This window comes from Syngnathus floridae, chromosome 11, assembly GCF_059516105.1.
Source record: "Syngnathus floridae isolate MCC-2025c chromosome 11, RoL_Sflo_1.0, whole genome shotgun sequence".
Classification (NCBI taxonomy): Eukaryota; Metazoa; Chordata; class Actinopteri; order Syngnathiformes; family Syngnathidae; genus Syngnathus; species Syngnathus floridae.
This window is the reverse complement of record NC_142423.1, coordinates 4,244,699-4,268,807: the sequence shown is the minus strand read 5'-3', so window position 1 is coordinate 4,268,807 and position 24,109 is coordinate 4,244,699. Positions and strand designations below refer to the sequence as shown.

At 41.1% G+C, this 24,109-nt stretch overlaps 1 protein-coding gene across 3 annotated transcripts; it reads left to right on the top strand.

The window, feature by feature from the left end:
* The first annotated feature begins 279 nt into the window (after positions 1–279).
* On the top strand, positions 280–22,958 carry LOC148390402 (rac GTPase-activating protein 1-like). Of its 3 annotated transcripts, XR_015861417.1 has the most exons (21): positions 280–459; positions 660–773; positions 1,078–1,280; positions 1,603–1,751; positions 1,922–1,991; positions 2,081–2,134; positions 2,417–2,491; positions 2,574–2,691; positions 2,787–2,923; positions 3,072–3,236; positions 3,333–3,428; positions 3,542–3,740; positions 4,037–4,142; positions 4,262–4,394; positions 4,503–4,611; positions 4,764–4,872; positions 4,987–5,087; positions 17,087–17,209; positions 17,621–17,723; positions 18,407–18,497; positions 22,928–22,943. XR_015861417.1 is itself a non-coding variant. In XM_088390550.1 (18 exons), the coding sequence occupies exons 2-17, from the start codon at positions 689–691 to the stop codon at positions 5,054–5,056; spliced, it is 1,878 nt and encodes a 625-aa protein (XP_088246676.1). In that variant the 5' UTR covers positions 280–459; positions 660–688; the 3' UTR covers positions 5,057–5,087; positions 22,928–22,958. The 3 variants fall into 3 exon arrangements, 2 of the variants coding, with proteins under 2 accessions (XP_088246676.1, XP_088246675.1); XM_088390550.1 differs by lacking the exons at positions 17,087–17,209; positions 17,621–17,723; positions 18,407–18,497 and having other exon boundaries at positions 22,928–22,958; XM_088390549.1 differs by lacking the exons at positions 17,087–17,209; positions 17,621–17,723; positions 18,407–18,497; positions 22,928–22,943 and having other exon boundaries at positions 4,987–6,018.
* The last annotated feature ends 1,151 nt before the right edge of the window (positions 22,959–24,109 follow it).

The window sequence follows — 24,109 nt, the reverse complement described above, 5'->3', positions numbered from 1 at the left end:
ACAATAAAATATTGGTGAAATAAAAAAAAAGATGAGGGGGAAATTCGTCATGTATTTAAGATTTTATCTCACAAAACAAATATTAATACTCCAATTCATACCTATGGACAATTTCTTCTTCTATTAACGTAATATGTTTATGGAATGAGGGAGGAGGCCAGAGACCCCAGACTTTTTTTACGCATGCGCATCAGCTACAGGATCACAGCCATTCCTGCTGTAGTTACATCAATAGACCTGTAGTAGCGCTAGAGTGCGCAAGTTCTGGTCTATTTACCAAAGAAGAAATCCAAAACCGGCGCTGATTTTGAACTTTGCTGAAGAATGCGTAAACTGTATCAGACAGGTGTGGCACCGCAAGATCGGAGTGGGAATTAACTCCGTTTTGTGTTAACTTCTTTCAACGTCGGCTAGGTCGTTACATGTCACGTACATTACTGTGAGAGATACGTTGCACAGGTAATTACTTTTTAAATTTTTTTTGTAAATCTGCGTTGCGGGTACAACTTGCATAAATGTGATTTCAAATAATGCCGATGCGGTTCTTAATCTTGTGGTTAAAACAGTGTATGTGTTACTTTAATGTACGCAAGAGTAGTAATTGTACTTTCCTGGTCAACCGAGTCATCGATTTACCACCTAATGTTGGTTTCATGCAGCCTAACGTTGCTAGCCGCAGAAGGAAACAATGGAGTCAGCAGTGGTCAATCTTTACAACCAGTTCCAAAGTTTGCGGAGCCAGATGGACGCCCTGAATGAGAGCGTAGAACCACGTAAGTTACTGCAACTCTTCTCCAGTGTCAACAACAAGAAATCTACATTTTCAATATTTATAGTACAGAGTAACACACAAATGTATTTTTGTGCATTAAATATATACAGCTGAGTAAACATTACTGCATTGTTGTAATGCTTTGCACTTGTTTGCTTTTTGTTTGTTGTAATTGTATGGTAGTTGTTCTTACAGTCTTAAATTTAAGTTTATGTGCACGTGACATGAAACCAGCACCACCTGAACCATTGCTTCTTGGCTGTTGTCGCCACTTGTGACAGATATTCCTTCTGTTGTTTAAACAGAGTTTCTCCAGATGGCCCTCAACTTTGAGGACTGCCGAAAGAAGTGGTTGCAGTCAGGGGAGGAGCTGCTATCCTGCAAAGAGATGCTGGCTAAAGTTGAAACCGAGAGGGGAGCTTTGGAGGTCAGACTGAAGCATGCACGCAACCAAGTGGACGTGGAGATCAGGCGGCGGCAGAAGGCTGAAGCTGTCTATGAGAAGCTGGTTTGTAACATTTGAATCATGAAGCTTGGTATGTGCAGTGGAACCTTCAAAGTCAAACACTTTCCAGCCCTAAACAGTTACCGTCATGGAATGTGATGTTAAAGGCGCTATAAGATTACCTTTTGGCTTTAATATAGATGTCTCTCATTACAATCATTTTTTGCCATATTTTTCCAGAAAAATTGCTCCAAATTGTACCTCTTTAGGGGGCTTGACTTTGGATATTCCATTGTATTTGAATGGTCAAACTGCAAGACACACATTTAAAATAATAGATAAGTAGGTATCACTAAAATGATTCATCCCTCTGATCTTGCACCAGGAACGACAACTACAGCTAATCCGGGACATGCTGACAACAGAGAACAGTAGCATCCACCTAAGTGAGGAGCAGCGCTCTGCTCTGGCCTTCCTCAGCGCGCACTCGCAGGCTGCACAGTCTGCTATGTCCAACCTTAACTCCAGCAGAAGGTTAGCTTTTCTATCAGTGTTTTGCCATTAAGAGGTTTTTTTATTTTTTAACAAAGACAAATGTGTGTTTCATTCTAAATGCCATACATAATATAATTCAGAAGTGTTGATCAATATATGACACATTGTGGGAATTCTGTCACTAACTAATGACACTGGTTGTCTTGCAGGTTGATGACCATTGATGAATCAACCTCCATCATGTCAGACATCAGCTTTGATCAAACAGATGACTCCTTGGTACATATAGTCAACCTTACACGAATTGAAACTTTTGTACTTGTACATTCAGACATGCTGTGATTTACTGGTAATCCCATTTTCTGTAGGGCTGTGATGCTTCTGTCATGAAGACAGTGAGACTGCAGAAACGTCCGAAACGAGTGAGTCTAAAATTTGAAATCAACATAACAGTGTTGGTAACCAGATTTTTGTGATGCACTAAAATGACACCATGGTTTGTTTGTTTTTTTACATTGTGGGAAAATGTTCATAAACTCAAAACACAAAATGTAATCCTATTTAACAGATGCAAAATAAATAAAATGGTAAAACCCGAAAGTATTAAATCTACCAATGTGTAATGTTGCTTCCCCCTCATTGTTTCAGCCTTTTCAGAAGGCAAACCAAATGGCTACTTTTAAAACGTTCTTTGCATTCCACAGCGTTCCTCTCGAAAGCTTGAGGTTCCCCCTCAAGCCATGAAGAAACCACGTTCCGCGGGCCGACCATCTGATCGAGTAAGTGTGCTTCAAATTTGACATTTGTTGTGTGTCTGCTCTCTCTTTTAAAAACATTTCCTGAAAATGTCATTGGATCTAGATAAACGACTCCATCGTTGCCAAAACCACCATCACTGTTCCGGTAAATGGCGGTGCTGTCGAGGCTGTCTCCACTATCGAGACAATCCCCTATGCGACACGCGGCAGAAAGAAGAGTGGTGGGAAATTCCTGATGACTCGTTTCACTTGTGGTAACTGTAAATTCAAATGCAGTTTGCTTTTATAAAATCATGCGATGCGATTTTGCTGACAGCTGGCCAAGTCTGGGCTGAATCAACCTTGGAAACCAACAGTGAAGCACCCGGCACACCAGTCTCAGATTTTCCCGCTCACCTCCGAACCCCCAAAGCCCAGACAGGAGGAAAGCAGCACGTGTTTGTCCCCAAAACAGTGAGCCGTTACCATAACCTTGTATCCATCAAGCAATTTGCTCTGATTCAGTACAACCAATTTTGGTCACTGCTGAAATATACTGCGATCTCTCATTCTGTTCCTCTGGCTTTGTGTAACGTTTGTTTTTTTTTTTTTACCCACAAAGGTGATCAAATCAGAGTTCTGTGCACCGTGCGGGAGAAGAACCAAGTTTGGCAAGATGTATCTTCGCTGCCAGGACTGCAGGATGGTGACTCACCCAGAGTGCCGCGACTGTTGCCCCCTGCCCTGCAATCTTGTGTCCATCAGCACTCCCATCCGGACTGCAGAGGTAGGTGCAGCATGTCTTTCAGACAGGATATCTCTCGTCAGCAGTCTTCGTACAACTTGACATACAATTCAAACAATTCACGTTGTGTGTTTGCAGAGCACCCTGGCTGACTTTGCGCCAGCCACTTCTCCAAAGATCCCAGCTTTGGTCATCTATTGTATTAAAGAGATTGAACGCAGAGGCCTGCATGAGGTGAGTGAGCCTCTTTTAGATTGTGTTTTATTTTTTAACATTTTTTTTCATTCACATTTGCGTTAATTCCCCGTTCACTGTATCACAGCATCAGATTTCTTAACCTCTCCCAGGTTGGCCTGTACAGAATCTCTGGCCAGGAGCGTCAGGTGAAAGCGCTGAAGGAGAAGCTGATTCGAGGAAAGACCTTGCCAGCACTAAGCAAAGTAGAAGACATCAATGTCATCACTGGCGTTCTCAAAGATTTCCTCAGGAACCTTCCTGAGCCTCTTCTCACCTTCCGCCTCAACAAAACCTTCATGGAGTCAGCTGGTCACTGTTCTTTCTTAATCCACTGTGTTTGTAGACAACAATTGGTGTGATGTAGCAATGACAAATGATGAGGATCTTTGACATTTTTAATCAAAATACACCAAGGATAAAGAAGTCAGTTAGCTCATACAATGTGAATAAACAAATTAAACAAATCGTAAGTGAGGAAAGCGAAGAACTGCTCGTTCACAGTCACATTTTCAGAAATAGGTTTGTCCAGTACTCCACATACAACCGTGTGTATACAATAAAACATTCATTTCCATAACATGTCCCCCACTGTGATGTCATCGTAGAAATCCAGGATGATGGGAACAGTCTTGCCTCGGTGTGCCAAACCATCAGCGAGCTGCCTCAACCCAACCGAGACACTCTGGCCTGCATCATGATCCATCTGCAGAAGTAACTTTCATTACGTTTTGATACGTAACTTTTAACTCTTCACCTGTGAGATTTTGTGAGTCCAAGTATTTTATTCAATATTCAAACAGTGAGCAGGCATGTCATAATTTCCCTCCCAGAGTGTCCAAGTGTTCAGATACAAAGATGGACGTGACAAACCTGGCCAGGGTGTTCGGACCGACCCTTGTGGGCCACGCTGTTCCAAACCCAGACGCAATGACTGTCCTGAGTGACACAAGCAGACAACCACGGGTAAAGTATATTCTTCTTTCATAAGTAAAATACTCTCAGTGTAATTATTTTCTTCTGAATTCACTTGGACTCTTTTTTCTTTTTTTTTTTTTTTTTTCCACCTTCCAGGTAGTTGAGCGTTTGTTTAGTATTCCAGCAAACTACTGGAGTCAGTATGCACATCCAGATAATATAGACATGGGGGATACTAACTTTCCAGAGACTCCAAATCATGATGGTAAATAAATCAGTACAGGTCATACGTGATGGTTACATGTTGAAACCAAATGTTGCCCCCCCCCCCCCTCCAATCACTTTCAAGCATTCATGTATAATAAGCTGAACTGCACCTTCAATTCGTATGCACTCACCCTAATGTGGTTTTGGCAGTAAGCATGCTTGGGCCACTGACCACTCCTGAACACCAGTTGATGACAAAGACGCCCTCCTCCAGCTCGCTGTCAAAGCGGATGATGCAGACTCTATCCAGCACCACCTTGTAAGTGCATTCACAGACAACATGTTACTTCTATGCATAACATGCAGAATGGAGCAACATATTAGGTTTAATGTGCACAATATTCTAAACATGTTGTTCAAAACCAATCCTTAGATTTACGGGCAAGAATAAAACAACTGCCAGCCCCCGACCCAGGTTCTTCGAGTCTCCACAATTGAAGTAACGGCCAACTGGAGTTGGCAAACAAAGCCGATGTGAGTTTTGTATTACTAGCTGCAATAGCGAGCTCTGTTTCCACAAGTAAGTAAAACTAACGTGCAATTTTATATGAAATATGCCTTATATCAACATGTTGTTGACTTTCTAATCAGATTTTTACTCGTGAAGAATTTTTCTACCTCTTTGGTCACTGCAGTAAGTCCTGACTTAAGGACCAAAACTGTGCTAATGAGGTTTTGAGGCTTTAATGACCAAACAATTGCAGCTCGAAGAATGTTTTCTTTTGTGTGCTCAATCATCCATTGATAAATGTGTGGTTGTAACCACAACCTCAGGGATGAAACTGGGCCAAATGAAGAAAAAACAAATCATTTATTTGATTTCAGAATTTTGTGTGATTGAGCTGAAGCCTACTTTTAAAACACACTTAACACTGTATTTTTTTGTTTATTTTATGTGATAAGGCTGATTAGTAATCAGACTAATGTATATGCTTAAGTAACACTACTAACATCAACACTGATCTCGAATGAGAATCACGCAGTATTTTGCACTGTATCTATGCAAGAAATTGAATTGTGCTCACCACTAGAGGCTGCTGTTGTATTACTGTTATGCTTCCATTATGATCGTGCAATTGTAACTACTAGCTATTGACGGGATATCCTCCTCAACCCTTAAGTGCCAATATCTTAACTACTGCATTTTTATAAGCATTTTAAACTTCACACATTTATATGCCAACTGTGCCTTTTTATGTTATAGTTTGACCAAAAACTTTTGATTCAAATGAGTTGCCATTCTTTTCAATGAAGTGTGTTGGGAATCATGTCTGAGAAATTTAACTCTAGCAGGTTATGCTTTTTTTTCTTCCAAATATCTGCTAACCCTAACTGGTGTCGAGCGACACTCCAAAAAGAACACAATCCACAGTTTAGGTAAAAAGAAATAAAGCATTAAATGTCATTTGGTCTCATCTTGGTGTTCATGTATTTACAAGCCATTTGAGGTGAGACTCATTATGATGTGTGAGCTGCGCTCCTGGCAGCACAACTATTGACTGGCATTTTTTACTAATCTCATTGAATACTGAATTTCTGTCCCCCCTCTTAGCTGCGCCACGGAAATATTAAAATATGAGCCAGTTTATCTATTTTATATTTTTTTCTTTGCTGAGGAGACTCTTCAAAAATGTTTGCATTTCAAATCAACATTAATAGTTCATTAGCCTGAAATGAGGCCTCCTGTGTGTGGCTGTGTCCCCTCATGTGGGAACGCTGTGTTTATTTACGGCGTACCGTGCAGCATAAGCCCGCCCGCTGCAGGCGTCAAACAGCTGGCCTTGTATGTGTGCGTGGGGCTCTCTCCATGTTCTAGCCAGAGTGAGCGCTGTTAGAGCTCCACTCTGCTGCGGGACTGCAGGGGCCAAAAGAGAAACTAGTCCAATTAAGAGCGCTTAGATAAATTACATTGTAAGCTTGTAAACAACGATGACAGTATCAAAGACTTCTTGATATTACTATATAGTGAAATGCGACTTGTGGAGAAGGAGGTGTATGATTACAGTTTCCGGGAGATGAATGCAATCAATGCATTATTGTATTACTAAGCTTTGCTTATTGCTCTTATCGACTGTTTGCAGATTGAGTTTATGTTCATCATCCTACAGCTCTCGATGGCTTGTAGTCTGTTGACTACTCGAGTTTAGAGCCGATAAGTCAGCACCTGTGACACGTCAACTCAATAACTGCCAGTCAAAGCTAGTTGATGCGGTATCCTACAGCAAACAGCCATTTTAACATTGCACAAACATGATATTTTTATGCAATATGAGGAGCAACACGTATTTGTTGCATTCTTTGCAGGCTAGGCATGTCTCGGAGGAGAAAAAAAAGTGCTCCCACTGATTTGTTTCTACGTTCAGTGAATTATGAAATCAATATACTTTCCACTTGGTGAGTTAAATGTACAAAATGCTGAAAAACCAAATCATACTTGGCACGCTAACCGCTAATACTGTAGATGTGTGGCTTGTTTGCCTTTCAGTGCTCGCTCACTATCTCTTCTTAGGCCCTATCGCTCAACTGCCACCACCCCAAACAACACACACACACAAACTCCTTCTCCACGCCTTTGAATCAAACTGCCATCTTAGCGGCTACCACGCGTGGTCGATACCTTGTTACCACAGAGAAATCAATTATCTCGACCAAGCAGTAGGCGTCGGCGGCAGTAATGAAAGAATGTTCCTTCTTTCCAGACAATGACTGTAGTCATTAAATATGAATCTATCATTGGCTGATGAGATTCATGGGGCCCCGAGTTCATGCTCTCTGGCTACTCGTGTAAACTATGATCAACTAAGGGAAACAGATTGTCACGACAATGATGACTGTAATGATGTGTGCCCAAAATGGCAGTGAAAGGATTCGGCCAGCAAAATGATGCCATCCTTTTATGACTAGAAGAACGTGTTCCACTGCGACTGGCTGGCAACCAGTTTAGGGTGTGCCCCGTCTACTGCCCAAAGACTGGCGGGATAGGCGCCCACATCCTTCGTGAGGATAAGCGGTTCGGAACATGAATGAATGTGTTCCCACTTTTTTCTTGAGCCAATCAGTGCTTAAGTATTTACAAGGAAACATTGGGAGATGCAGCAGTGTACGTTTAAGCTTTACAAAGTAGAGCTGTGACTGATGCAGGAACCTCCCTGCATTTTGTAGTTGTATTTATAAACAATGTCTATAACAAATGTGAAGTTTTATCATGACAGTACAAAGAGTTGAATATGTCAGGTTAAAAGAGACAGTATAGAAAATTTATTTATGCTTAGCTTAGTCTAGAAACATGTTTTTTTTTTTAATAAGAAAAAAGTAGGCCATTTATGTTCCATGAACTCCAGAGTGACTCTTTTTGTCATGTCTGCTGAATAAATTAGGAAAAAGCATATTGTTCAACATCACCAAGGACTTTTGCTACAAAATTATATATTTGAATGTAATGTTTTTTTTCCCCCCAACATAAAACCTGCTCAATAGCGTGACATCAAACCATCGGCCTGCCTCACACGTCAAAAAAATAATTTTTTATGATGACAAAACATTGAAGCAAAAATTACCGGCCTGTGCTGGGGAAAATGGTGGACATTAAAGCACAAAAAAAAAATCAGTTGACATCTTTTGGGGCTATACAGCAAAGTGAGTGGCACTTGCGTTGAAATGGCTCCGCCGCCGCCGCCTACGTGGGCAGAGGAGGCTTTCTGATGTTCGGGCGTCGTTCCTTCAGGTGACAGGAGAGATGGCAGCGATGCCAGGAATGGCTGACGGCTACGTGGGCACGCCAGCCTTCCCAAACGGAGGCCATTTGGGTTTTTAATGAGCGCCCCCGACAACATGTCTGTCGCCTGCTGATAGAAGTGGCGAGGAGGGGAAAAAAAAAAAGCTTCATAGCACGCCCATTACCACAGCCTGATAGAAAGTAAACGAGGGCTTGCTTGCTCTTAAGGCAGCAATAAATTCCATTTTAATGGTGGACCACAAGCAGTAGCAGATCCTCAGCACTCTGTTGTGTTTGATGCCAAATTGTGCAGAATAAACAGATTTGCTGTGTAGCTGCTCCATACACTGACTTTCTTTTGCAGTCTTTCCCCCCCCATACACCAAATTTCCCATTTGTTGCTGTTGTGCAAAAATTTGATGAACTGTCACAAAAATGACAAGCACTTTGATGTTTTCTTTTTTTACCCCCTTCCTCGCTCAGCTAGCTGAGTGCTCAAATCAAAATGTCATTCAAATACCAGCATTTTGTTTTAAAGGGAAATGCAAGTTACTTTGAAATCAAGACATCGCTGTCCCGCATCGCTCCCTTTTGTTTTGCACTTGATGAAACTTTGATCATCCAGAGTCGTTTTCGCAGACAAGCCACCACCCACTCGAAAGCATCTGTTTTCACAAATGTGAACAAAGATGAAATACAGATCATTTTTACAATTTGAATGCCAGAATTTGCAAGTTATTGTTTTAATGTCTTATTATTAGTTATGGTTAGTTTATTTTTACCATTGTACGACAGGTAAAGGTGTTAAAAATGCTACTTAAAGGAGCTCGCATTTTAAGACGCTATGGCCTCACATATACATGATGCACATACAAACAAATGCAAACCCCTGTAAGTGTGCAGGTGGATGTTTGCGTGTTCCTTCGTCCATGAGTGCTTCCCAGTCCTTGTGATTGAATGTGAATGTTTGTGCAGGCGTGCGTGATATGGAATAGCGGAGTAAGCACGAATGTTTTCTTTTCCTCCATGACAATCCTACTACTGTTTGTGAGTCTGTGTTACAGTGTTTTTTTTCTGCATGGATAGACCCGGCCATAAGTAGCATTCTCATGCTTTTTTTTTATATACATCTATCTTTAAAACACACATACCAATCGCCATCATATTATTTGTAGCAGTCTCTTTTCATTAGTGTCACTTGTAATGCTACAACCGCACTACTGCCATTACTAATGGCTGATGTCAGTTTAGCTTAGCGTTGAAGTCTGATGTAACAAATATTCCTTACGCAGTGCGTAGGATTTTGAGCTCTTAGTGTGACGGCAAAACAGGCTCTTGTGCTAACACGCGTCTTTAATGTCTTTTAGCAGAAGTCAAACAACATTGCATCCAGGCAAGAAGCCCCGCATGGCTGCAGTACCGAATTAGTAAATAAGCACCAACACTATTATTTCGGTAAAACAGTCTCCCCTTTTTTCCCAGTTGATGAATTGTGTAATTTCACTAGTGGCCACTAGAAGACACTGTTGCACCCTGTATTCCACCCAGTAGTCATGACTGACACAACTTCTTCCTCCGCCCCCCCCCTCCTTCTTTTCTCCCCAACGCTATCATTTACATAAAAGTGGCAATGGCAATATGCTTATCGTTAGTCCCAAATGAAATTTTAATTAGAAATGATAACATTTCCCTTTGACAGACTGCAGATATGACAGGTGTCAAGATCTTCCCTGAACTCCCCTAGGAGGAACTCTTGAAATTAGGTAGTTCAGAGAGCATATTTGGAGCCATTTCTGATTAGATAAATATAAGAATCTTGCTCACACTTCAATCCAAGCTGTCCACAACTGTTTTGATTTGTGGGTCTATATGGGATTCTTTTTAGCATATCCCACATCCACCACATGACTGACACTCAGCTATGGTTATTTACTTGGTTATTTAATTGTGGGCAGGGAGTCCGTAGAGCCAACTATACGTGTACAAGTCTTTAAAAATAATCAATGTCCCCTTTAATTAGTGGTTATACTCAAATCGACATTCCTGTCAATAAAATGTAATTGTGAAGTCTACTAATACAACAGCACTGTGTGTGTTTGTGTGTGTATGACTTCATAGTCTTTATATGGAACAAAGTGTTTGTGTCTTGAAAAGTTGTCAAAGACACGAGAGCGTGGTATCTTCACTAAGATGCAGCCTTTGTTTTAATGAAGCGTGGTGACTGACACCTATGTTTCCGCATTCCACCCTTGTGTTATCCTCCTTCCCAGCTGTTGCGTGTCAATCATCTTTTCTTCTTGCCTCCGCGTCTCAAAATAGAACCTCATGTGTACGGCCGCCTCGGCTGTTTGGTGACCCGCCATGCAAACGCCGAATAAATTATGTTCCTTTCATTTTAGGTTAATCACTTTGACACTGAGAAATTGTCTTGAAGACTTGGAAGGGGGGGGTGTAATGATGTATTTAGCGTAATTATGGTGATTTGAAAAATCATTGCACTTAAACGTCAATGTATAGAGCACAGCAATTCGGCAGTTTCCACATGGAGCTGAAATGATACGCTTATTATCGCAAGGGTGGAAGGAGGAAAAGTGCACTTTGAACACTAGCATACCACAACAATACAGCCAATTAAGTTCACTCATATCTATTGTAACCATGTCTTTTTCTGTCAGCGCCATTGTAATTTTCTTACAGCCATTTCGGATTTAAAAAAACTTATTTCACAGTTTCTTTTGTGCTTCGTCTGTTTCCATTTCCAAGATCTGAAGTGTGGGTGGAACGAGCGTAGTGTGCTTGTTATGTGTTTTTTTCGCTCAATATTTTACTGCACAGGGCTCCTTTTTTTTCTATTGTAACTGTAGTTCGAAGCTAGTTAATGCATATGTGTAGAATTGCGTTATATATCTCTCATTTGAGAAAAATAGATTGACTAATGGTCTGCATGTTGAAACATAAATGATTTGCAAATTTTGTTGTAAAATGTAAAAAAATAAATATAATATGTGGTAATCATATGTCAACTCTGCTATGCTGTCCAAATGTCTGTGCTGAGGACCAAAACAAAAGAATTTTAAAGAGATTCAAGACCCATCCATCCACTCAGTCATATCTGGAAACGAGCAATTCACCTCTTCTCCCCTTCCTATTCCCTCTGTCAGAAATATCCTAGCACTGAGCAGAAATTCGCCCATTTCTGGCCTCTGATGCTCGTGTATAACCCTCAACTGTAGACAGGAGGAAGTACAATATTTCGCACCAAACTTAATGAGGGCTCTCTGTAGAATGGACGAAGGGCAGACAAGGTCAGAGTTCAACCTTGGCCTTTCAGCAACTAATTGGATGCGCTTGTGATTCCTCCCAGATTCCTCTCTCACTAGCGTCTTCAACTTTCTGCGTTTTGTTTTCTTCTGGTCACGGCGTGTAGAGCGGCTGACTGACCCCGATTCACTCTATGTGTCAACATCACCAATTTAACACAATTTCATTATCCATTCTTTCATTTAAAGCGACTAATCCAATGAAATGTACTGTAAATTGGCTCTACTGTGTTTTTACTCTTCAAAGACTGAACTCATTATCAAAGTTGTGTGTCTCTACAAAGAGAATTTACTTAAATTAAAAAAAGGGAATGACCTTTACCATGTCAGCCCCAGCATGGGGAAAACATGGTTAGAGCCCATTCAGAACCAGATTAATCTCGGCTTACGTTGGGCTCCTTTCCGTCTTGGCTAAAAGGAAATTTTGAAGCGAACAAAAGATCTGGAGGTAATCCTCCTGCAGTCATGTTGCAGGGACAAGTTGGGAGATAAGACCGGGAACACAGATAAGGCCCAAGACCCCAGGAACAGAATCACAAGCTATAAAGGGCAGGAGATCTATGGACCTGATAGAAATTGAAAGGTTCTGCAGCTCCAGGGCCCGAGCCTCCAGGAAAATTAATCACATTGAGGCCCCCTATTAGATCTCCCGGGCAGCTGGTGGCATCCTTGGGTGGCGATTGTGACAAGAGGCTTTTGTATCAACAAAAAGGGTTAAGTAGAAGCCGTGTTAGCCGCTACCACAGCGAATCCCTCTTCATCTTTTATTCACACAACTTTCTCCCTTTGCTCTTCATAAACTTGACACTGATGTGTTACCCCCTGACACGAAGTTTCGAAGAAATGACCTAACTGCAGTGCGAGCTCTTCAATACAATGGAAAATGCCTGCCGGTATCTATCAACTGCTTTCGGAGTCAAGAAGGCCCGATAGGACTCCTTCTTCAGCTTGATGCTATGCTAAGTCACCAATAGGTTTGGGAAATTCAGCTACAGCAGGCACCATCTACCTTATAGCAACAATACCTCAACAATGGAGGTAGAAGTTTCTTTCTGACTTTGGCATCAGCGTCAGTCGATATACACATATGGGGAAAAAAAAAACAATCGCAAAGTTTCATAGTAAATCATGGATAACTTTGAGAGAGTAAAATACAAGTGCCAGAATGCCACGAGATATCACATTTTAATGTAACCCCGGTGTGTTTAGCAATAACCCCCTACAGAGAGGAAAGTGATACAGGGTCGTTATTCTATAGCAGTCACTCTTCACACCCTGCCTTGATATGCACCTCGCTAAAAGTATCTGCCGCTCTCACTCTGCAGACGGCTCGCATCTACTTGCAGTTGCGTTCAACTCGCTCCCACCGGGCCTTATTAGAAGCAACGGTTTGGCTTGCTACTACCTCAGCACACTAGCGTACGTTCTATACAGCACAACAAGCAATAGAGAAATGAGAGAGATTCACAATTATCACTGTAGTGGCTCTGCAGCAGACGCGCTTTGTGCGAAATGCAGTTTGCAAAGACGGTAATTATGGATGAGATTTTACATGTTGTGTACTAATTCAAGGATGCACTCTGTCAATTTCAAGGTCTTTCTCTTGTTTGCCACGGATGATTCTTCCTGACTAAAAAGCCCCACACAACTTATCTCATATGATCATCGGGACACACAAAACCCTCCACCGAGATTTGGTGGTGTCTCATGGAAATTTTGGCAGTAAAATTCAGAGTTAGTAAGCCATTTGCCTTGTTTGGGTAATGAGATTTCAAGGGACATTTGGCGAGCATTCTGGTTAATTGGACATCAAAAATCGCATGAGATGAGACGTATGAGGCGACGTCATCAGTCGTCAATTTAGCCTACCGTTTTTACCCCATTAGATACTTTAGTGTTGCCCAAGAAAAGCTTTTAATTCAACTTCTCACTTTAATTTGCAAAGGGAGGTTTTACAAGGGAGTAGTCATTTTATTTCTCCTTGGCCCCCGTGCTTTGCGCTGCTAATTATCAGAGACTTAATGAGAACACAATAGTAAGTGTGGAAGACTTCATTGCAATCTGTCTTCTTATAGGAGCAAGTGAGAGCAGCTTGAACTTAACAGCTATTAAAAGGTCAAACACTAAGTTGTGTTGAAAGCCAAACTCTCAAAAGGTCATACGATTTGCAATCAAAATTCCCGCTTGCATATTAATTTACGAAAGCCGCTAAAAGTTTGTCAACAATTAGGATTATACTCTCTCCACAATATGAATTCATTCAGTAGTACGTCACAGATAAAAGTATCGATTTTAAATCAATAAATTAAGAATCGACTGGTACTCAGCTTTGCTTTAATGAAACATGGTTTAAGCCTTTCAGTCCCTCAGATCAAGCGGTCACACATATGCAACCATGCTGACCTCTTTTTTTAAAGTGTTCTAACTTTCACCATGCCTATTTCTCCAAGGCCCCATATCTCATTGCAAGGGTAGGGAAAGAAGAAGAAAAAAAATGCATCAGCATGCCGCCTCTGCCAGTCTGTTGGATTTGAAGTTTATTAAGTATATCAAGCCGCGGCCGGCTCCCTCAGGGGACATTTGCAATCCAAAGCTCCGCTTGCTGTTGCTTCCGCTAGCATCAAGCTGTCACAAACACTCTGCTTAATTTGCAAAGTGGCGCTCATTGGACGGATGCGAGGGGAGGGGGCTGTTGTTGTTTCCCGTGGGGCGATGGAGGGTGTTTGGTCCATTGTATGTTCCATTTGAACCAAGTCATTTGCATGTCCTACGGGGATTTCCTGAGACAGACCAATTCAACATAATTTAAAATCGTGAAGTAGAAAAAATATTGAATACATTTTCCAATAAGCTTTTATATGTAAAAAAATAAATACAAATTTACATTTAAAAAAAGTGGAGTCTTAAAACCGTAGCGTGCAAAACTATTCAACCCACTTGACCTGCCTCTCCTAAATAAAATCCAGCGCAACCAATTGCTTTGCTCAAAGTTTGCCAGGGATAAAGTTGTGAAGAATTTCAAAGCTGGTTCAGATTACAAAAAAAAAATAGATTCACTGAGCATTTCTCAATCCATTACTCAAATATGGAAAGTTTGCAAGATGCAGCCAAAAACCTACCAAGAAATAGCCATCTAAGAAGATTGTTTATCTGAGAAGCATTCAAGAGCCTACTTTGAAAAAATTTCAGAAGAGACAAATACAATTTCCAACCTCTCATCCTCACAAATCAACTGCTTTCCACATATTCAATTTACCAGCTTCAAAACATGCATAAATGCGGAAAAGCCATCTCACTACAACAGCCGCTACTCAGTATGCTCTACCTGGGCTCATTTCATCCTCCAGCAGACAGGGGAGGCGATGTGGACCCCCTCGGTGAAACACCCCAGGCACTCCCACCCACACTGGTGCTCGCCAGGCTGCATAAGACTGACAGGGCCAATAGGACGGAGACTTATTCCTTCGGATGTGTTCACGCGCTAATGTAGGATTTGTCCATCACACTTTTAGCACTCAACAAGCAAGTGTAACATCCCAGCTCAATACAATAAGATCTTTTTATGTTGTAAAACGGATTACTCCTGCTCCAGAATTAAACAATTCATTACCGGCGTTCTTTTTATAACTAGAAGCTAATTATATTAAGGCTGCTAGATGCATGGTGTAAATGGATGGACTTGGAGTGATTGCACCAAGGAGTAAGCCCGTGAAGCAGAACTTGTACAATAGCTCGAGGTCATGGTGCTGACACAAGCAATGATCCTGCAGGATGGTGTCACTCGCAGGACATTAGTCATTTGGGATGAAAAATGTCTGACAAGCTCATTTATGCGGTCTTTCATCAAATGCTAATTTAACCACAGTCAAAGATTTTTTTTCTGTTCTTAATTGCTTTCCATCTATTTTGAATTAAGCAGGTAAAATTTTGTCCGCTTTAATGAAATCATGTTCGCTATAATTACAACAATAACTACGATGTTTACAAAATTTCATGAGCAGGCCGATACAAATATATAATTATCCGTATGATGATAATAAAAGCTTCAGTGTAGTCCGATACTATCGGCTCACTTAATTAAATTAATAACAGTTTATTGTTGTGGTTGTCCCTTTCCTCAAGTTTGCTTCGGTATCTGTGTAACACATGCAATCTTACAAGCGCCACACAACGGACTAGTTACTACCAGTCTGTTTTTTTCCCCCAAAAGCAAAATTAGACATGGCTTTCTTTGATTTCCCAATAACACAAGTGTGTGTCCTTGCCTTCCAACGACACATACAGCTGGCTCTAAATTAAAAAAAAAAAGAAGAATATCTCAAACTCAGTGTTTTATTGAATCTCAGAAATGTTGAATGAAGAATGGCACTGAGGGAAAACTGGAATTGAATCAAAGGGAGCTCTGAATGACAATCTGCACAAATAGCGTACATCTGGATTTAAATACATGAATTGCAATCATTCCCTTGCAGCTGCATGCTTACACAAAATCAAGCTTTAAATGTTTCCTCGTGCCGGTCTTAGATTTATTGTGCCGTGCGTAGAAAACAAATTAACAATTCAATTAATATATTGACAATGCTTTTCCCTTTGGTCCATATAATAGCTGCTTATTTGCATATGCCAAAATCTGTACGCCGCAGTCATCCGTAATTGAGTGCGAGCTGTTTAGCGAGAGCAACCTAAGGCAAGGAAGGGACTTGCTTTATATTTCTGTCCCAATTATGCATCGCTTTGAAACACCTACAAAGCATATGGTATTTAGCATGTGGTGGGGATTCATTGGAACACATTCATTTAATTTTACTCACCAGCTAAAAATAGAAAACCTTCACATATGTAAAACATGCTGTGTATTTTCATTGATGATGTCGCCTTGCAATCAGCTCGAGGTACTGTTCCTTTATTATTTTGAAATCTTCTACGGAAACTTCTATTTTGTGTCTGCTCCAAACATTAAAGTGAAATATTGTTCAGAGACCACTTGACCCAAAGTTGGGCTAAAAAGATGGCTGTTGATGAGAAGCCTCTCACGACCGCCGCATGCTGTTTGGAGCGGCAAGCTGCGCCGGCTGGTTGGCGCTGCGGGCTTTTTTTTTTTTTTGCACGGGTGACACCGACGCTTGCATTAATGCGTAACCATCACTCTCTGCTGCATCTAAATGTTTCATTACAGACTGAGCGCAGACACAATTTCGCGGCCTATATGGGGTCGCTCACCAGCTAGCGTGCTCTCCAGAGGGAAAAGTAAAGCATGACAAATTGAAATAAATGAGAGACGAAGAGACGCAAAAGGGGGGAGTAGGATGATGAGGCCTTTTCTCCATATGCTTGTGCAAGGGGGATATTTTTCCTAATATCTCTGTTTCTATCTTTTGGCAATCTTGTCTCACACCCTTTTGCCGTGTTTTTTTCTTTTTATCCATCTGTTTTAGCAGTCACCAGACGATCACTATCACTTCCATTGATGCATTTGTCAAGAAACCGGGATTAGATAAAAACTACATTTTGCAACTAAATTGATTGAAAATAGAGACACAGTCTCCTCATGCACCAGACAGGTAATTTTTTAAACTTAATTTTTAACCAATATGATGATTCATTTATCACCTGTAGAACCTTATACTTCTTGATTTCTGTATAAATAAATTTGACTTTGTCATAAATGATCAGCAACACAGCCAAAAATGGATAGGCAAGACTTGAGACACTAATGAAGCTAAAAACAAGTCTCCTCATTGATCCAGACTAAAAACCACATACTGTAGTCTTCAAATCAATGAAGCACAGCAATACTCTGCAATGGCAGGTGTGTTGCTGTGGCAACAAAGACCTTTCCTCTCCCGACTCCTCATTGGTATGCATATTCTATTAGGCCGACTCACCCCTCCACCCCATCATGCCAATCAATCACAGTTTTGTCTCATCTCTGTCTTCTGATTGGCTTGCTCCTCTCTTGCCCTCTTTCAAAGTATTGACCTTCATACCGCATCTGACTCCTCGAATGACAATGAGGAGACGGTCACCCGTCCCACTGTCAACGTACGACAGAAGACAGAAGCTGGAGACAGAGAGGTTTGTAGAAACCGCACTTGTTGCATGTTAGCGCCACAGGCAGGGGAACTGGTAGGGCCATGCTCAGGTCACATGACTGACAAGGTCAAGAAATGATGTCTAATGAACACACTATTCTCAATCTCATATGTCCTGACTGCAATATGTCACAGATCAGGCTCTCAACACCAATCTTTGTCTTACTCAGGCATAAAAGGAATAAATGACAACCCCATCTAATTGAATGAAATGGTGAATATAGACATATAAGACTAGATGGTTGCCCAATGCAGCAGCATGTCACCGTGACCATCAAATTGGATGTGGCACTTAAAACTAATGCAAGTGAATGGTGCTCTCTCTCTCTCTCTCTCTCTCTCTCTCTCTCTCTCTCTCTCTCTCTCTCTCTCTCTCTCTCTCTCTCTCTCTCTCTCTCTCTCTCTCTCTCTCTCTTTTCTCGCTCACCATCTTTATTGGACTTTTTTGACACTGTTGCCCCTGTGACATTTGGCATAAGAATGTGACTTAAAATTCATTTTTCAATTTTGAATTATTGATCCATGCCTGTATATGGGTGTATGCATTCCTCTGCAGTTGTTTTATCATCTCCTGCTCTGTTTGTGTTTTTTCTGCTCCGTTTCTCTGGAGGATCACAGCGCAGTCCGAGACATTATTGACTTTCTCCTCTCTCTTCTTCCAACCAGTGAGCACAACTTGTCTGCTCCACTGATCTCCTAAGGCTCACTTCAGCAGTGTGCAAAGAGAAAAGCTGGAAAAGTGCATCCTGATTATGTGGTCAGTTGGCTCCTCTTATCTCACTATCCATCTTACCTCGACAGTACCTCAATGCACTGAGGTGGAGGCCTTTAAACCTCTTGTGAATCAATTTCTTTTCAAACTCTGTCATGCTTATTAAAAAGGTTATTAACAAGCGTCAGATGTGATTGGAAACATTTACATGTGCATTGCCATGGTAACCACTGAGTCTTTAATGTATTTTTCTGGTGAATAGGAATGGAAAGAGGAACTTGCAGCTGAAAGGTGAACTCTAATTGACACTCTCTTTTTCTACGCTATCTATCACGGATAGTTCAAACCTCCACGCACTCGACTCACTCTTGTTCGCTCAGCTTTGTGCAAAGGCGAAATGAGAGGCCTCATCAAATGGCCATTCATTAGTCTCAAATGGGAAGCAGAAATGGAAATGTTTTATCCCTAAATGGAGCTTTATGAAAAGAATCAAGGAACATTGTCGCCTGTTAGTTGCTGCAAGCACGCAGAGGTGATTGAATGGCGTCTCACCACAAGAGTATGCTAAGAGGCACTTTAGCGCACATAAAAGGTTGCGTTGGAACAAAAGACAGACTTGCAACAGATTGGGCAGCAAGAACAGCAAATATTTTCCATAGTGCGTAAGACAGTCAAATACAAATTTCAACATTGACTTGCGTACTTGAGTTGCACGGCTCCGAATATGTGAGTTGACACTTTACAATAGTTAATTCATGTCAAGTAAACCAATATTGTCCTACTTTAACAAAATATACTGCACATACCATGAAAATGCCCAAGACTGATTTTGTCCGCTATATTTTGTGGCAATTATTTGACATTCTGCTACTTTGAGCCAAACAACAGTCATGCCAGACCAGCCTAAGAACTGAAAAGTGGTCTCTTGGGTGTCATTAATGTTTTGCCTCTGAGCTTTTTGCAGCGCATTGTTAGCATATCAATCAGCAGTTTATACGAAATAGTGTTAGAATAATATACACTCGGTCAAGCCCCCCTGGTATTCCACGTGTGTATGTGTGTTCTATTAATACAACTAACAATAGCTGTCAAATTGTGAGAGTGTACGAGAGCTGCCAGGTGATTTGATGGCCTGGAGGGCACTTCTAGACATTTTAATAATAAAGAGAGCCCCACTGTGCATGGAATCATATATGTCAGCACATGTGTAAATTAAAGAAGAGCTTTGTAGAAAACTAGAAAGAGGCATTACTATTTAAAGTGGATTAATACAATATGATACAACTTTATTTATACAAACGTATATATTTTTTCTCCATTTGATTTTTGATTCTTTTGGCGCAATGGTCTCCTTTTTCCCCATTTTCTCTCCTGCTCTCATTCAATCTCTATCAAATGCTGTACTCTGATGATGTCAAGATTACCCTTCCGATTGTCCTCGCTACAATCATCAGTATTGACCTTTGGGGTCAGGCTTTCGATTGGCCCATTCAGTCTGAAATGACAAATCGGAACATTTACAACAGCACATTTTTTGTGTCTACAAAGATATACATTCTCCTTCCTTCCCAGGGTTAAGTCCAAGCCAAGCCAACACTGTCCTCGGGCGTGTTTCTGATCAAGGAACGTAAGGTTAATAAAGGAGTTGCTTTTCGGTAACTGCTTTGGGGAATTTGGAAATTGTCGTGACATGGAGTTGGAGAGGACCTTGAGATGCGTCCCAAGGGTTTGACACATTTGGCCGATGGCGTGCTTATCAAAGATGGGTGGGGACAAATGTTGAGTTATAAAAATGGGATGTTAAACTGCTGAATTTAAATGAATCTAAATAATTCCATCCAGATGGATCCAGCTGTGAGCAATGGGGAGATAAATAACACGGTTGGATAGCTCTACTCCAACTCTTATTCTCATTACATGTTCTCCCACAGTGACAAGAAGCGCTCCATGTGAGACTTAATTAAAAGCAAAACCACCCTTGTTGCCTTTGATTTAGTATATACCAAAAAAAATCAATGCGTCTTATTTTTGAGTTAATCTTAAGAGCAAAGAACAGCGCACAATTGCTCATAATGGCAAGCGCAGTAAAGATGGAATGAACAGAATGTGTACTTTACCATCAATATCTCCTTCAAAAAAAATTCACACATACGTAAAGAATTTCTAGGTCACATATTTAGTATCCTGCTGCATTCTGACACCATAGCTTATGATTAGTTCACGCAGCGAAGTAGTTGAGTGCATCATAAGTGTCAGCGTGTTTCTCACACTCATGTGTCAGCCAATCAGTGTACGGAGATTTATGTTGAAATGTTCCGATGTGCTTCTCATCAGGAACAAAGACTGGCTGACAGGATTCTTATCCTCGAGTTAAAAGTATGATGCAAGTCAGTCTGTTTTTGATGAAAAATTATGCTCCATGCCTTTTTTTTTTTTTTTAATGGGGTGTTGAAGAATTTCCAACATGCTCTTGTTGGAGCTAAGTGTGACTTGATTTGGAAGCCATAACATCCTGCAGCAGACACATTAGATTAAATGATTATGATGATACTTTCTTCTTTCCAGTAAAATGAAATGTTATGTTTTGAGGTTGTCAGGTCTTGATATATTCCATCGGATCAAATGTGACAACAGCCGGAATTAGGGTGGAAGCCAGTGATTAGATAACACCAGAAGAATGTGGACTCACTCCATAAATTACTTCCCGCGGCGCCCTTTATTGACATGTTTTCTCCTCCTCTGATATGCTTTTACGACATTAGAACTTCAAAAGGAATTTGCTCAGATAACGTTTTGCAGAAATCATGGAAAAGTTATTACACACCGCTGAAACTAACACGGCTTGTCATAAAATCCAAATTGCTTTCTCTGGGATGTTTTTGCAAACATAGACACACCCAACTAAGCTGCTGTAGGTTAAGATGGACAAAGAGCCAATGAAGGAGCCAAAGCCTCTCCTATGTGGCAAAACAACTGTTGCATTCCTCCAGAAGGAAAAAAAAATAGATATTGCTTTTCTGCAGGGTTTGATTCTATTGCACTTGAAATTTGGGCACACCCTGCAGTGATTGCTGCTCAATCATAGACTGAGTGACATACAATGAACAATAAATATTATAATCATATTTAATTATCACCAGGTATAATTACTGTATAGCAAATTTAGCAAAAGTAAATTTAGCCAAAGCCACATGCAAAATTACTGTAGAGTGAGCATCTGGATTCGAAGGAATTTCAATTTCCATTGTCGCCATCGCCATTGGTAATTTAAATGTAATTCTTTCCTTCCTAAATTGACCCAAAACACACAAAAATTTAAATATTTGTCCTTTTTTCATTAACAAAACAATGCCTCAGATCACTCAGAGTCTCCAAAATTTTTTCACACTCCCCGGCCACCGTCTTTTCGCACTCAATTATTTCCCTAAGTTTGTAAATACTGGGTGATTAATTAAAAGCGTTATGAGCAAGTTTCATGAACCCAATTCGATTGAAAAACGCATCACATTTACATAATTACAGCGCTGTAGAGTGGAGCTTAACGTTGCGATCCAATCGAACCCACTCAGACTGCAAGCATTGTTTGTCGGAGGGTGGCGGCTAATATGAAATCACACAAATGTATTGTGTACGATGTTCTCAATCACGGTCTGGCCTTTCAGAGGCACAAAAGCCATTTTCAGACAAATGTTCACCAGAAATGATTTGCGCTTGTTTTTATCATACTGAACAGGAGAATGATGTTGGCAACAAAAGGAGGGGGGGGGGGGGGATTCATACAAAGAAAAAACAAAATGAAACAAACAAAACAAAACACAAGTTTTCATTATGGCCTGTCACACTGTGACATATGAAATTGAATATTAACACCACTCAATTAATTTCATTATCTGACAGTTACATCATTTACTGCATATAATAAAAGTCATTATAATATATATGAATTATATAATTGTAAATAAGCACTCTGCAAAGATGTGAGATCGGTTCATGATGGAAAATTACCACCCATTTTGGAATTTGGCTTCTTTCTGATCAGCCATATCTTTTCATCTTTCAATCAAAACTGTTCCATCAATGTGAGCAAGAAAAAAAAAGAAAAATAGCCCTAAGCAATGGTTGTAACGACACGGTCAGTGTTGGCCCCAGGGTAGAAATGCAAAGGTTTATCTCCAAGCATTTCATCAAAATGACCTTTTAATCACACGGATCAGTGAGAGCGTATCACCTAAGCCTATCCTACATTTGAGACAGGAAATAAGGTAGAAAGACCGACTTACAACCGATTTTTCATTACGGCCTTCAGATCTGAGATAACTAAACACAGCATTTCTTTTAATTCATACAAATCCTTCCTTGACGTTATACTTTGTCATTTCTGACTGATAATGACATTTTGTTCTCTCGGTTGTGTCTTCATCCACGTCTACTCCGTGTTGTAATGGCTGCTCTCTCTCGTTTGTTTTTCTTTGCAGAGCAAATTGCATCTTCAACCATCATCGACGGACTCCATTATTTTCAAAAACAGTTTCTGGCATCCTCACATCGTGGGTGAGCACAAACAGCCTATTCTTCTGCTCCCGTCTTGTCTTTTTCTGTTGCTTCTCATCTGCCGGCTAATGCTGTTGAATAATGGAGAAAGTCGGTGCATGCAGTTGTCATGCCGTCTGTCACATCACCGGCCAAATGCAGAAGGGGGTGGGGGGTGAATACGTATGTGTCTTTGTGTGTCATGCATGAGCGTCTGCATCTTCGATATTAGCCTTGAGGGCGAAACCTTTTTGCCGCACATGCATATTGTCGACAATCATCCATACATCTGATGATAAGTGGTGCTGTCGATTCTAAGTGCACCTTCAAAATATGCTAACTCCTACTCGCAAAAGCGATAAATCTAGAGAATCAAACATCTCCGACAAGATGACAAAATCTGTGGTACTGATTTTGCATCTCATACAATTTTGGCAATGCCAGGGAACCCCCTGCTGGGAGGTGGACTTGGGAGATCCAATCCCTATCTTTCAATTGACCAACTGGCAGGAAAACACTCTGCAATAACCAGCGTGAGCTTCTCGACAGCGTCCCATTTAGTCGCCCAGATTGCCTGGATGTTGATCGTGTGCAGACGTGGCTTTTAACTCAACAGCGGCATCTGGGCTGCTCAACAGCTGAGCCCACAAAGAGGGTCGCGCGTACACAGCGGAGAGGCTGTCAAAAAAGGCCAGACTCCAAAACAGTACTGATCCAGCGAGTGCTCATGTAAATAGATGCAAGGAGGACCTAATCTTCCTCTCGCTCTTTCCATATCCACCCGGTGCCCGTCACAGCTGGGGTGGGGATTTTCCAGGGCCAATTAGTCGAGGCTTACAGTAGACTCGGTCCAAGCTTGCCGCAGTTGAGTTAAGCATGGCTTGAACTGCTATGCGATTGTAATTAAGGCTGTCCTCTGACACTGTGGAAAATTCTTATCCCCTAAAAGTTTGCGCATTCACCGTCTCTTTTTCAATATCCTCCCCCGCCCCAATAGACACAAATAAGCATCCAGGCGGCACTCGCGCCCTGCAGCACACGGTTGGGCTCAGCGAACTGGCAAAGCTTCACATAGACAGGAAAACTCCCAGAAGGCAAAGAGGAACAATACCATTTCATCCCTCTCT